Genomic DNA, 13,852 nt, shown 5'->3' on the forward strand with positions numbered 1-13,852 from the left:
AACTGCCACTTGCTGCAGTCACCCTAGTCACATGCATCTTGCACATATAGCCATTAACTTTGGATGAGTTGGTTTTGCAATTCTTATTTTGTCCTTCTCATTTTACACTTTGAGGTGAAGCTCTGTTACATCCATAACAGCAGTGAAAATGATTCAGTCAGATATTTGAATATAGGTTTCTTTCTGCATTTTGGTGATTTTCTTTTCCTCTATTAAGAACTAACTGGTACAAAAGGCAAGGAATTAATTTCTCAAAGATAGCAGTAAATGTTATCAACAGTAGTGCAGTTAATATATTTGTACATATTCCTTACATTTGTAAATATAATCTTTGGATAGAAATGGTACAGTAGTACTGTACTAATAGTGCAAGAAAAAAAAACCAAACAGTAACTTGCCAGGAAAACATTTCTCCAGTTTTTGCAAAAATCAGTGTAAACAGGCTAAAATATTGCCCACAGATCAAGTTGTCATTCAGTCCTACAGACACAGAAGTGAATAAAATCCAGAATTGACAGAATTGATGCAAGCAGTCTAATGAGATGTGGAAATTCAGAGAATTGAAAGGTTCTTTTATTTCACATACATGTTGAAGCTAACACCTGTTTTAAAAGCATTTATCTAAGAAATTCAAATATATATGAGTTAGTTTGTGAATATCTTGCTTTTCTTATTAAGTCTGCCCTGTGTTCAGAGGAGTTCTGTTTCCAAAGATTATCCTGTCTTCATGCTAGTGATAAAATATGTTTCAGATAGGAAAATTCATTAAGGTTTCAGATTAATTGTCATACTTCCTATATCTGGATGTGTGTATATGCATTTGTAGAATTAAGTAGTCATAAAGAGAGAACAGAAGAGAGAGCATTGAAATTGTACCTTTGTATTCTTTGATCAACCTGGATAAACTTTTGATAGACCTGATAAACTTTGCTTTGAAATAAAAGCTAATAAATAATTTCAATTTTAATTTTGTTAAGGGGAATGGTTTTGGTATTGATTTCACTCAGATATAACTGTAACTATTTATCTTCTAGATTCGTGGTACCTTGAAAAGCTGGACCAAACTGTGGTGTGTACTGAAACCAGGAGTGTTGCTTATTTACAAAACCCCCAAAAATGGCCAGTGGGTAGGAACAGTGCTCCTGAATGCTTGTGAACTCATCGAGAGGCCTTCTAAAAAAGATGGCTTTTGTTTCAAACTTTTTCATCCTTTGGAGCAGTCCATATGGGCTATAAAGGTTAGTGGTAGCATGCATGGTTCTTAAAGGATGAGTAGCGTTAGCGAGCCATGAGTAAAGACAACCTTAATGAAAAGCTGAACTGCATTTTCTGTTACAACTTTAGTGGTTTTTTTTATTCTGAATATAAGCCTTCAACATCTCGTCTTGTTCATCAGAAAAACTATTTGATTTATGCTGCTCTGTAAACAGCTTTAGAAGTGTGGTGTGCAAAGGGATGCCATTAAAGAGGGTAATGCCATCACTGGCAATCATATGAAGGAATGAGTGTTTAAGGTATTTTACATCAATCAAATCTGAGAAATTAAGGTGGGATTTGCCAAAATGAAAGAGTTCTGTTATAAATGTTTTTTGGTGTCCAACTCTATATCCTTGTAATAAAATGTCACCCTAGTTCAATTTGCTTGTAAGAGTAGAAATTCAAGTAACTTCCTTGTTCAATAATAGCTTATATTGCAACTTGTTAGCCAAGTCTACTTGGTTTTGGCTACAATGTTAGGAAGATAAATATTTTCATCCAGTTCTGATGTCTGTTTGCCTTGTCATAGATGGCATAATATTGTGAGTGGCTCCTATCTGTGTTGAAATGCACAGTGTGTGTTCTGCACAGCAAAGGTTTATTTTTATTTCTCAAAAGAATCTTTAATGCTTGCTATTACTCATTGTTTACAATCTGATAAACTATTGTAGTCCTTGTTTTGTGTTTACATGGTGAGGGGGTGTGGAAGCACAGCACAAGTGAACATATTTTCCTCCTGAAGTGACATCTTGCATTAGATGAGATTACCGTACAATATTAGGAACCTTCTCATAATTAATTAATTATGCCCTCTGCAACATCTTACAATCGTACAGTTAGTAACTATCTTATGTTCTAAATCTTAAATTGATACAGATGTACTGTCACATCTGTTGAATATGCTGAATTGATTTTGTCATCCTTTTCTTAGGGAAGTCAGTCAGTATAATTCCTGATGCTTGTGATCATTCTGAATTGTTATCAATATTAATGTTATCTAAATTTACCAAACTTAGATCAAATCATTTGTACTTGCTTTTGAATAATTTTGTTTTATTACTGCTTAGGAGGACTTTTCAGTAATTAGTGATCTCACATTTGCAGAATACAAACTTCATATCCTTTTCCAAAGCTGTAGCGTTTGGTGTTAATGTGCTTATTTATGACATGTATACATACATTGCAAAGTGGTGGCCTGTCTACAGAAGATCAGAAATCAGTCTTATATTTCTTTATTGCTTGGCAATGAGAAATGGATTTGTTTGTTTTTTTTAACTAGATATTTAGAGTTTAGAGGACATGCCCCACCAGATTTTTACTTTTTTAAGGTAGGTCAAATTTTAAACCTGAACCAGTTGATATTGTCCATTCTAAATGTGCTGAGAGCTGGAGTGGCATTTGTTCATTTTGGTATGGCTATTTGCAGTTGAGAATTACTGGATTTTATTAGATGAAAGGCCTTGAAGTTTGAAACCTTTTTCTGCCTTGTTTACCTAGTCAGTCATAATGTCCTAGATTTATTACCATGAGGCAAACTTGCATAAGTGTAATAGCAATTGACTGATCTAGAGTAGATTTACCAGAAAGAGCCTCAAGTCTAAGGCAAAATGAGCCTTGTTTGAAGTCAGTGCAGGAAGATGGCATTGCAAGAAGCAGGTACAGAGGTGTTAAGTACTGCGGGAGATTTTCTCGCTTGAACACACTTCCTATAGTGTGGTGGCAGACTGCAAATTCTCTCCTGCAGTAGTTTGTGACCAGTCACTTCACATGCTCCCTTAAGCCTGTTGCTGTGGTCTTTGATGTTCCTCCTACACTCTGATGAGGTAGCTGATGCACTGTACTTTGTTTTGTCTTTCTCATGTGCCTGGCCCTGATGCCATTTCAGTTTCCTAAAATTAATAACTAGAAAAGTTAATGCGAATAATTTTTTGTGAGTAAATTTAGTCAAGGGTGGCTGCTTATCAGTTTTCATTGCTGTTTTTGAATGAAGGTTCATGGCATTTGAGTTTTATTGGCATGAATATTCTGTAGGAAGTAAACTTCAAAAGTTTTTTAATCTCATGGAATTTTTAACTTGACCATTGCCTCGGAGTAGTTGTAGCATCATCCATCAGGAGCAGTCAATCCACATAAAGTTACCTAGCACATGGAAACTAATGTGCCTCTTGTACAGAACACTAACATACTGAAAATTGATTTTGAAACCATAATGGGTGGTATTAAAGAAAAGTATCCAGTGCCTTTGGAACAGCAATCCATTAGAGGAAATCAAGATCCATGAGCAGTTCTTTAAATTAAGTCAACATACGTAAATGTTTGCTATAAATTACTCATTTGGTTTTAATGTAATGTTAAAACACTTGGGGGAGCGTAACTTTCTTGCATAAAAAAAAGCAAAACCAGACACCAAAACCACATTTCATCTCTAAATTATAGTGGCTTGGTACAGAGTAAGTAGCATACCCTAAAGTGCCCACAGTATGAACTTAAAGGACAGATCTCATGAGCAGAAATCCGCCCTTAGTCCATGTCCTGTGACCCAAGAGTTTTAAGGACTTGTGATGGCTGAGGCCTGTGCACAGTGCTGGTGCCATGGCCCCTCTGTGCAGCACCCCAGCACTTCTCCCCCCCCGCCTGGTGTGGTGCTCTGCCATGGTGCTCTCCCCTCCTCCGGTGAGAGTGGGCTTCTTCCCTGTCTTCCCACCCTTAGGGTGAGCAGTGGCCATGCATGGGGTTGCCCCTTCTGGTTCTTGGTATCCACTAACTCCTAATCCCAGTGTTGCTGCTTCACCAAAGACTTTTCATAGGCACACCTTTCTGCTCACTAAGAGGGAGACTGAGGTTTGGAGTCTTGTTTCTAACACCCAATTGCTGTTACTCTATGCTGAGTAACAGCTGAGTTTCTGAACATCATTTACACCAGCACTAGCTTGTCTATATTGGTATTTAAGTGCCACCAAGACTACTTGTTTATCCGCTTCTCACCCTCAGAAACGTTCTGGCTGTTTCATTTGCTTGCTTCTAAAATAATCTGCCTTTATCTGCTTTTGCTCAAAACTTCTGCTGGCTTTCCAATTCCCTCTTCTAAACATTATACTGGCTTTTCATTAGGCTTCTCTGGGGGAAATCAGTGAAGACCAAAGTGTGTTAACTCATCAGTTAGGCAGACTTAACCCAGCTTTCAGTGATAGCTTCAAGGATGTTTATACAGCCCTCTTTGCCTATCAATTGTCTTAATGTTACCATATGTAAACTTTTTTTGGAAGGGGCTTTAAAATGGTTATTTAACATTTTATTCCAAAATGAAATGGAAAGGTCTTTTGGATTTTATTTTTTTTTAATGTGAAATGTGAAGAACTTGATAGTGAATATAAAACTTTGGCATTTGATATCCTCTGTGTATCTTTTGGTTGAACTTAATGGCACAGTTGCCGATGCCCTTTATAGAGAGACTTAAGCATCTAAATGTCTTTTTTGTGGACCCAGTCATCATCTTGGTTTTTTCTTGATAAAATGACAAGTTTACAGTTAGGCATCTGAATATTTTGTGGAATTGACTACTGCATAGGTAGAGAAGTTGAAGAAGGAGGAGGGAGAAAGGATTAGTGGGTTTCAGTAGCAATACATAGCAGTTATTTCCCTTTTATTTAAATAACAATTGACTCATCTGTTTTCTGAAGACAGGCAAAAATTGTGCAGCTCTGGATGCTGTTGGGACACCAAACACACTGGCATATAAAATAAACATGAAGTAGATCCCTGAGTAAGACCTCCCATTCTTTGCAAGGGTTTGGCTTGCACTGGTGTCTCTCTATTCTATGAACCATAGCATCCTTCTATGAGTTGAGAGAAATCTTTGCTCTCATCCAGAGCAAATGACACTTGAGGGGGAGAAAAGGCAGTTGCTGTACAAATGTGGGGTCTTCTGCTAGGCAATATTTGTTGTAAATCAATTCACTTATATCAGCCCACAGGCATGTCTTTTGTTTTGCTTGTTTTCAGTCTTACCTCTTCAGCTGAAATATTGAGTGGAAGAGGAATAGCCTGTCCTTTGTGATCTCTTTACACCAATCTGCAGGAATTCCTGTACAGTGAGGGTGACCCCCATGCCATTCCTTTTGATGCTTTTGTCATCTTGCTATAAGTAGCATCAGCAGAGCTTTTCCAAGTTACTATGCCAAGTCTGATTTACACAAAAAAAACCTGAAAAAACCACATCAAAAATTTTTTTAATCCCAAAGACCATTCTTTTTAAAGTGAACTTGAATTCGGTCCTATGCTTAGAATGAAGACTTTGAAGAAGAAATCCAGTAAAAGAGGGCTGTCCATCTTTCCATTCATGTCTTTGTTAGATGTTGCTGAGTGACAGTAAATAGCCTTGCAGTGTGTCAACTTGTTATTGCATTAAATGATAAACTGCAAAACTGAGTTAAAATATCTGATGCTGTTCCTTGTTTTATCTGTTTCAAGGGTCCCAAAGGTGAAGCAGTTGGTTCTATTACTCAGCCATTGCCCAGCAGTTATTTGATCATCCGAGCCGCTTCAGAATCAGATGGTAAATAGATGTTTCATTGTTTTTCAGCAGTGACAACAGTTAGTTATTAGAAAGAGGTGGTTTCAGTTGTCTTATCATATCTGTTACAGCACTTTAATTGGAGTTTAATTGTTGTTGAAGTTCTCCCTTAATTTAGTACATTCATTTGTGTTGGTACTAGTAGATTTTCCTGGTCATTGAAGGAAAACTCCTTGCAGTTGCCTTGTGTTGACAGGGTAGAGGAGGGGGAAGGGGTTATTTATGATTTAGCTATATTAATGTATGTCTAAATATCAAGCTAATGCCTTTTTAAAGTGCTAATGTGCATGCATTCTCATGAAAGCATTTGTGTGTTAAGTGCAGCAGTTGCATAGAGTTCTAGGAGTAAAAATTCCCTCAAGACGTAGTTTTTTTAACACCCTTCATTGGGAAGGTGGTGATCAGTGCAAGTACCTTCCAAGGCTACAGTGTGAAAACAAAATTTAAGACTGTTGTTTAGCCTTTCTAGCAGGTGCTTTTTCATCTACTAGTTAATTAAGTATACCCCTTTTAAAAATAGTTTGCCTTCTGTATTGATAAATTGATTTGATATACAGAAATGAAAAATTATGAAGTGGAAAGAATACACAAATTTCTTTAGTAATTTTTTTTCCAAACAAAATTAGAATATCTGCTTTTTATATTTTGAAACAGTATTTATATGCTGTCTTTTTCCACACTGTTATCAAATTACTTGGCAAATTTTGCCAACTGATGCAGTTACTTAGTCTTAGAATTAGAGCAGGGTTGCAGGCAACTTTGGAGGCATTCACAGTCAGGGCCTGGGTGGAGTCAGACTTTTATTAAGGAAGAAATGCTGAAATATACTCTAATGTAATTATGATTTACCTTGCATGTCCTGCTCTGAAGCATCCTTATAGCAGAGCTGGGTAGTTGTAAGTTGTTCTTATGTCCCTACCAGATTATAAAATCTAATGCATGTAACATGGAACAACTCTGAAGTGTGTCTTCAAAGGCAATGTAAGCAGGCCTAAAAGACTAATTTTCCCAATTAGAAAATGGAAGTAGTATAGTTCTGTTCAATCCTTAATTTTTGGTCTAATACTAAATTTGTTTTTAGGCAGGTGTTGGATGGATGCTTTGGAGCTGGCACTGAAATGTTCAAGTCTGCTTAAACGTACAATGATTAGGGAAGGTAAAGAACACGATTTGAACTCTTCAGCAGACAGTAGTCATGTCTCTTTCTATGGTCTGCTTCGTGCCAACAACATGCACAGTGGAGAAAACCTCCCGTAAGTGAATTAATTACTAAACCTGATTGTCTTTTTGGCAGAACCTTGTAGTAATGACTTCTCCACAGGGACATTAAGGCTGCAGTTCATTTTGCTCCTGAGTTCTCTTTACATGCCTTCTTTGCACTGTGTTTTATACTCTGCACATAAAACAAAAAAAATCTTTTTTCAAGCAAAGTGGATCCAGAGAAAAGTTTGGCCCAAGGAACTTGAAGCTGAGTATCACATCAGTAAGTTTTAAATACTTGGTTAAACTGTTCAAGATAAAAAAATGAAAATTTTAAGTTGATGTCTCTTGTTAGCTTCACCAGAAGATAAGAAGCTTAGTACATGTGGCACAAGTTGGTAGATGTGAATTTAAGTTGCTGTTCTTAATGGATGAATAGAGATGAATAATCTTCTTTAAATTATTTCAACATGTCTCATCTTTGAACCATGGATGTATTCAGTCACCCTATTATTAAATTAAATGCATAAAAGTTAAAATTGCTGGCATCACTTGGTATCTAATGTGTGAGTGCCCTTGACTAACTCCCTGTTTATTTCAATAAATGCTTTCAGCCAGCTTTTGAGAGCATAAGCTTGTGTGGAAATACATTATTAAACAAGTGTAGTGAATGAATGGTGTTTTCAAATGCTTCAACTGTGTTACCAAAGTGCATTAGAAATTATAACAGATTTAGTCCTGTATTTGAAATAATTGGGTCTGAAGCTTGTGCTATGAACAGTTTCTCTCAGTAGACTTCCACTAATTCAATATACTTTCAGGTGGACATATATTTATTTCAAATATCTCCCACCTATGAAGACTTTGCTGTCCATCTGTCTTTTCTGAGAGGGCAGGAATTTTGTACTGCTGTTAAGAGTATGCTCCTGTATTTGAGACAGAGGCCTAAGCTGGGAAAATGTAATTATTTTTGGAATAGATGGTCTGAGAAAAGCACAAAAAAGGCAAATTGTTGCCTCTGGCAACAATTCAAGGCCCTATCCAGATGACCAAGCTTGGCTCAGCTACAGTTTTGCTCCTTCTGTTATCTTGCAGAAACAATATAACTGCTGTGTACAATTCAGCTGGAGATCTGTACTCTTGAAAAGTAGTTTAATATCAGCTGCTGGCCTTGATTGCAATCACAGCAATTAGCTACAGCTGTTAAGTCTAATTAAGATTAATGCTTTAATTAAGTAGATCTTTTGATATAGCATATTCTAAGATTATTTAGTGTGTTTAACTATCTAAGTGAAAACCTGGCAGGTCTAGCTTTAAAGGAGTTGGCAGAAGAGGGAGAAGAAAGGTGATGAAAGCAATTTTAGCTTCCACTGAGAGCAAGCTTTTTTAAGTATGTTAATAGCAAGAGGAGGTCCAAGGAAAGCATTGGACCAATATATGTTCAAGATGGTCACTTGAAAAACAGGGATGAAGAAAAAGCAGGCACATTCAATGCTGCTTTTTTTTTTTTTTTGCCTCAGTCATTAATAATGCTAGTAGTGAATTTCCATTTGTGGGCACTGAAATTTTAAGAGATCAGTGTATCAGCTGAATGTTTTTAAGTCCATGGGGTCTGATGTGATACATCCCAGAGTACTGGAGGAGCTAGTGGATGTTATGGCAGGAAATCTCTTAAGCATCTACCAGAGTCTTTAGGAGTCTGAGGAGAACCCCACTGACTGGAAATTAGCCAACAGTATTCAGATTTACAAGAAAGGCCTGAGGAAAGACCCAGGAACCTACAGACCTGTGAGTCTAACCTCAGTATCTGGAAAAATTATAGAGGTCATACTGTGTGCTGTTGAAAGACATTTAAAGAACAGTGCAATCACCAGGCACAGTCGGCATGGGGAAAGTCATGTTTAACTAATGTGGCATTCTTCTATGATAGGATCACTTGCCTACTGGATGAAAGGAAGGCAGCGGATGTAGTTTTTCTGGATTTTAGTAAGGCTTTTGATACTGTCCCTCACAAGATCATTCTGGACACGTTATCCAGCTATGAGATGAGGAGAGTCACAATGTGCTTGACTGAAGAACTGGGTGAATGGCAGGACTCAAAGGGATGTGGTGAATGGGGCTACATCTGGCTGACAGTTGGTTGCCAGTGGTGTCACTCAGGGCTCAATCCTAGGGCCTGTTCTGTTGGGTATTTTTATCAGTCATCTGGATGTAGGAATTGCTGATGATACCAAACTGGGAGGTGCTGAGGGCAAAGAGGGCAAGAGGGCAAACCCCATCCTGGGGTGCATCAAACCCAGATAACCTGCTGGTCAAAAGAGATGATTATGCCACTGTATTCAGTGTTCATGTAGCCTCATCTTGAGTGCTGTGTGCACTTCTGGGCCCCACAATTTAAGAAGGATATGAAGGTTCTTGACTATCCTGAGGAGGCAGCAAAACTGGTGAAAGAGCTGGAAGGCATGTCCTGTGAGGAGCGACTGAGAACTTCCAGTGTGTCTAGTTTGGAGAAAAGGAGGCTGAGGGACTACCTGATTGCTCTCTTACAGCTTCCTGAGGAGGGGAGGTGGAAAGGGAGCTGCTGAACTCTTCTCCCTGGTATCCAGGGGTAGGAAGCATGGAAATGGTTTAAAACTGCATCGGGAGAGTTTTAGGCTGGACATTAGGGAGTATTTCTTTACTGAGAGGACGGTCAGACACTGGAACAGGCTTCCTAGAGAGGTGGTTGATGCCCCAGGCTCATCAGTGTTTAAAAGTCATTTAGACAATGCCTTTAATACCGTGCTTCAACTGTTGGTCAGGCAGTTGGACCAGAACACTTGCAGGTCCCTTCCAGTGTAACTGTTTTAAACTTGGTATGTTTGACAGTTCAGTGAGAAGAGGACATCCTATATGTTTCCAGCAAAGCTAGTTTGACACTGCTGCCAGATGAGGCTTGATACTGGCAATTTTAGTATATATTTTATTAAGATCCTAGTTTGGAAACAATGAAATTATTGTGTAAATCTGAAGATTCATTTAGCCTTTTTTTTTTTTTTAATAGGCTAAATGACAGTGAAGTTGAAAGGCATCACTTTAAAGATCAAGATACGTACTCTGACAAATCTGATAAAGAAAATGACCATGACCACGAGGAGTCTGATAATGAAGGATTGGGGAAAAGCGAAGAAAGCGACAGCGACACATCAGAGCGACAGGATGATTCTTTCGTTGATCCAGACCCAATTGATATCAAGGAAACTACTTACTTAGAACAGAGTCATGAAGAACTTGGGGAGGTATAAGTGCTGTTGATGTAGTGAGCAAGCAGCTTTTCCAAATAGAAAGCTGGTATTTTAGGGGTCAGACTACACTTGAAAACTGACTTGCAGGATTGGCTTTCCATATTTTCAGTAATAATGAGTGGAAAAGGTTCTGTTCACCCATTCTGCTTTGCCACTCTTGTGCTAATGTATGAGATTTTAACAGAGACAATGAAATTATCTGGAATATTGCTTAGACAGAAGGTGCTGTTTGAAAGGGCCACCTGCAGCAGAAGTTGACCATGACTACTTGTTTTGTTGTTACTTCTATTTGATTTTTATGAACTTAGTCCTGGTTTTTCTTCAGGTAAAAATCTTCAAGTTGAAAGTTTGAATGCAAACTGACACTTCTTTTTTCTACTGCAAGCAAGGAGTTAAGCAGCTGTGGGATCTGCAGAATTTAGTGGAAAGCTTGCTGTGTTCCTGATGTCACCTTGCATTCTAATGATACCCCAGATACCATCCCACTTCTGCAGGTTGTTTTATGTATCTACACAGGGAAATATGAGAGGGATTTGTAAACCAAAAAGCTTAGTAACAGAAATAGAGATAAGCTTTCTTCTAAAATCTCTTCTTTCTCCTCAAGTGCTAACTATGAGATTTTTTCATACCTATGGAATTTGCATACTTTATGCTTTAGTGCTTTCTATTGTTGTGTCTAGACAAAGCAATATTTTAGGAAAGCTGAGGAGTTTAGGATGACAACAAATTCTTGAATATGCATTTTAGAACTGTTCTGAAAAGGTGGTTTTGCTTGCTTTTCCTACAACTATTGCTTTTGATTTCAGAAACTGTAAGGAAGAATATCTTCCCTCAGACAGAAGGGAGTATATTGGAGTGTGGCTGCTGATTTTGCTCATTTACCCTTAAGTCATATGTTTTTTTTAAGAAAAACCACTGATACTGCTGACTGGTCAAGGCAGTGAAAAGCATAAATGTATCAGCTTTCATGGTTGGGAAAAGCTGGTAGAATGAACAGCCCTTTGGTGTATAAATCATGCACTGAGAACAGAGTAATGCACTTGATGCCTAGGAAGGGACTAAGGAAGGTTTTCTGAACAATATTCTACCTCAAGATTTTCTTGTCTAGGGCTGATGCAAACAAACAGTTTTTAATGCTGAATAGTATATTAATCATACTTCATTAAATATGTATCATAAGTGTATTTATAGAAACCTGATCTTTCTTCCATAGTTACTTCAGCATCTCTGAGTGGTTCATTTTAAGTATCCATTTTCCATTCTCACTGCAACCATAGGAAATGTTGACCTGTCTTCTGGAGGATTATTTTCTTTCTCATTTCTGTAAGCGTTTTTTGGTTCATCCTAGGCAGGAGAGGCTGCTCAGACAGAAGTAGTGTCAGAAGAAAATAAAAGTTTGATCTGGACACTATTAAAGCAAGTCCGGCCAGGAATGGATTTGTCCAAGGTTGTACTGCCTACATTTATCTTGGAACCTCGCTCTTTCCTGGACAAGCTGTCTGATTACTACTACCATGCAGACTTTTTGTCTGAGTAAGTAAATTCTATCTCTGGTTTTCATTCTTTCCTTTTTTTTTTTTTAATTAAAATAGGGCAACAGTGTCAGATATCCTTGCTTTCTGAAAGCTAACTGCCTAAGAATTCATATAGTACATCTTGAAGTCTGGCCCCTCTTAGTAATTTAATAGCAATCATGTTGCAGTTTAGCTTCTGAAGACTGGTTAGAAGACTTCTCAAAATTAGTTTAATTATTTTTTCTCAAAGAAGCATATTTAAAATGGTAATCCAGTACCAGTTAAACTTTTAATACAGTGTTAAGTTCTGTCTAGATTTATAGTTGCCTGCTCAAATGTAGCTAATAAATTAAAGACTGTAAATTGAAATATTATTCAACTCAGAGCTCTGCACATGACTGGGCTGGTTCTCTGGAGTAGTATCTTATAAATGGAAGACTTTAGTGGAGGTGGAACAGAATTTGTTGTTACAAAGAACAGACTCAAATATGGAAATACGATTTCTGATTTTTTGTTTGATTTCAGTTTTCTGAAAATTATTTTAAAACTTTGAATTTGGTGAGATTAGGCTGAAAGTTTTACAGTACTGCAAATCACAAACCTGTTGTTTTAGTCAGCTCATAGATTCAAGATATGTCATAACATTTGATAGTGTGTTATAGCTGAGACAATACTGGTTGTGTTGTCTCAATAAGCTGACAGTCTGTGTGTTCTGTTTCACAGAGCTGCTCTTGAAGAGAATGCTTACAACCGCATGAAAAAAGTAGTGAAGTGGTATTTGTCAGGATTCTACAAAAAGCCAAAGGTGTACTTCCACGTATTATTTTGTTGTTAGTCACTGTGTCTAGTTTGAGGGCTTAGGATTGTGCTGGAGTAAATTTTTCTTTTTAAATTACATTGTTATGCATTTTTTAAAAAAGCAAGGTTAAGTGCTTAGGTTTTATTTTTTACACAAATAGATCATGGAACTTTCTAATCCCTTGCCATTCTTAAAATAGACTCTATTCAATTTCTTTTGTCCCTCGGAGTAGAAGTTGAGCTAAATATTTTTTGATAAAGTTAAGCCAGTTCTATATTTATCATTCTTCAGTGATAACATTCTGCAACTGGAGGACTAATGTTTCCACTACTTCATTTAGCTTTTCACTAAATACTCTTTATAGTCGTGTTGGTGGGAAACAGTATTGAAAGTAAGTACTTACTACCTAACTTCAGACAAAAGCTCTGTAATAATTCTACCAAAAAAAATCTTATATTCTGTGTGTCCTTACACGTAGCCTGGAATAGTTTTCTGGATATACTAAATGTATGACAATTTCCTTAGAACGAAGAGCAGAATAACTGAGCACAATATTGAAATGATGAAATAAAATACTATATACTTTAGCACATATATCATGTACTTCAGCATATATATTATTATTATTTTTTTGTGTGTGTCTTATCTTCAGTGACAGACTGTGGCTTGTGTACATGCATAGAGCAGTTACTCTCTATTTCCTTTTAGGGACTAAAAAAGCCGTACAATCCTATACTTGGAGAGACTTTCCGCTGCATGTGGATTCATCCAAGGACAAATAGCAAGACTTTTTATATTGCAGAACAGGTAGATGCAATGACTGGAACAAATATTTTTAAGAAAAATAAATGTGTTGTATATTTGTGCTAGTAAAATGACATGGTAGTTTCAGAAAATTATTGAAATGTATGAATAGTATCCTAAAAGCTCTCCTGGTGATCATAGTTTTCTTACATATGTCTCTTTTAAGTGTCCCTTCCTAGAGAGACAGAGAGAAAGGTGTTTACAGCATTTCTGTTCCCTCTTACTCCAGGAAAAGTCAGATGCTAATTTTCTTAAGTCTTGAAATTCAGTAGGTATTTGCTTGATCTTTGTCTATAAAGATTATAGCCACATTTCACATAAATTAACTGTATTCTAATATGTGCAGCCTGAAGTTTACATTCTGTCATTATTAGCTCAAGTTTTATACAATATTGCATGTTCTTAGTTTTCTTTTTTTCCT

The 13,852-nt window shown here is 37.1% G+C and overlaps 1 protein-coding gene across 3 annotated transcripts in view; it reads left to right on the top strand.

The window, feature by feature from the left end:
- The window catches only part of OSBPL8 (oxysterol binding protein like 8), a 91,049-nt gene that overhangs the window by 64,551 nt on the left and 12,646 nt on the right, over window positions 1-13,852 (top strand). For all 3 annotated transcript variants that reach the window (XM_064655615.1, XM_064655616.1, XM_064655617.1), the window contains 7 exons: window positions 1,035-1,238; window positions 5,728-5,812; window positions 6,912-7,083; window positions 10,074-10,308; window positions 11,663-11,847; window positions 12,552-12,633; window positions 13,336-13,434. In XM_064655615.1, the coding sequence (XP_064511685.1) occupies window positions 1,035-1,238; window positions 5,728-5,812; window positions 6,912-7,083; window positions 10,074-10,308; window positions 11,663-11,847; window positions 12,552-12,633; window positions 13,336-13,434 (1,062 nt within the window). The remainder of the gene's footprint in view (window positions 1-1,034; window positions 1,239-5,727; window positions 5,813-6,911; window positions 7,084-10,073; window positions 10,309-11,662; window positions 11,848-12,551; window positions 12,634-13,335; window positions 13,435-13,852) is intronic.

This window comes from Pseudopipra pipra, chromosome 5, assembly GCF_036250125.1.
Source record: "Pseudopipra pipra isolate bDixPip1 chromosome 5, bDixPip1.hap1, whole genome shotgun sequence".
Classification (NCBI taxonomy): domain Eukaryota; kingdom Metazoa; phylum Chordata; class Aves; order Passeriformes; family Pipridae; genus Pseudopipra; species Pseudopipra pipra.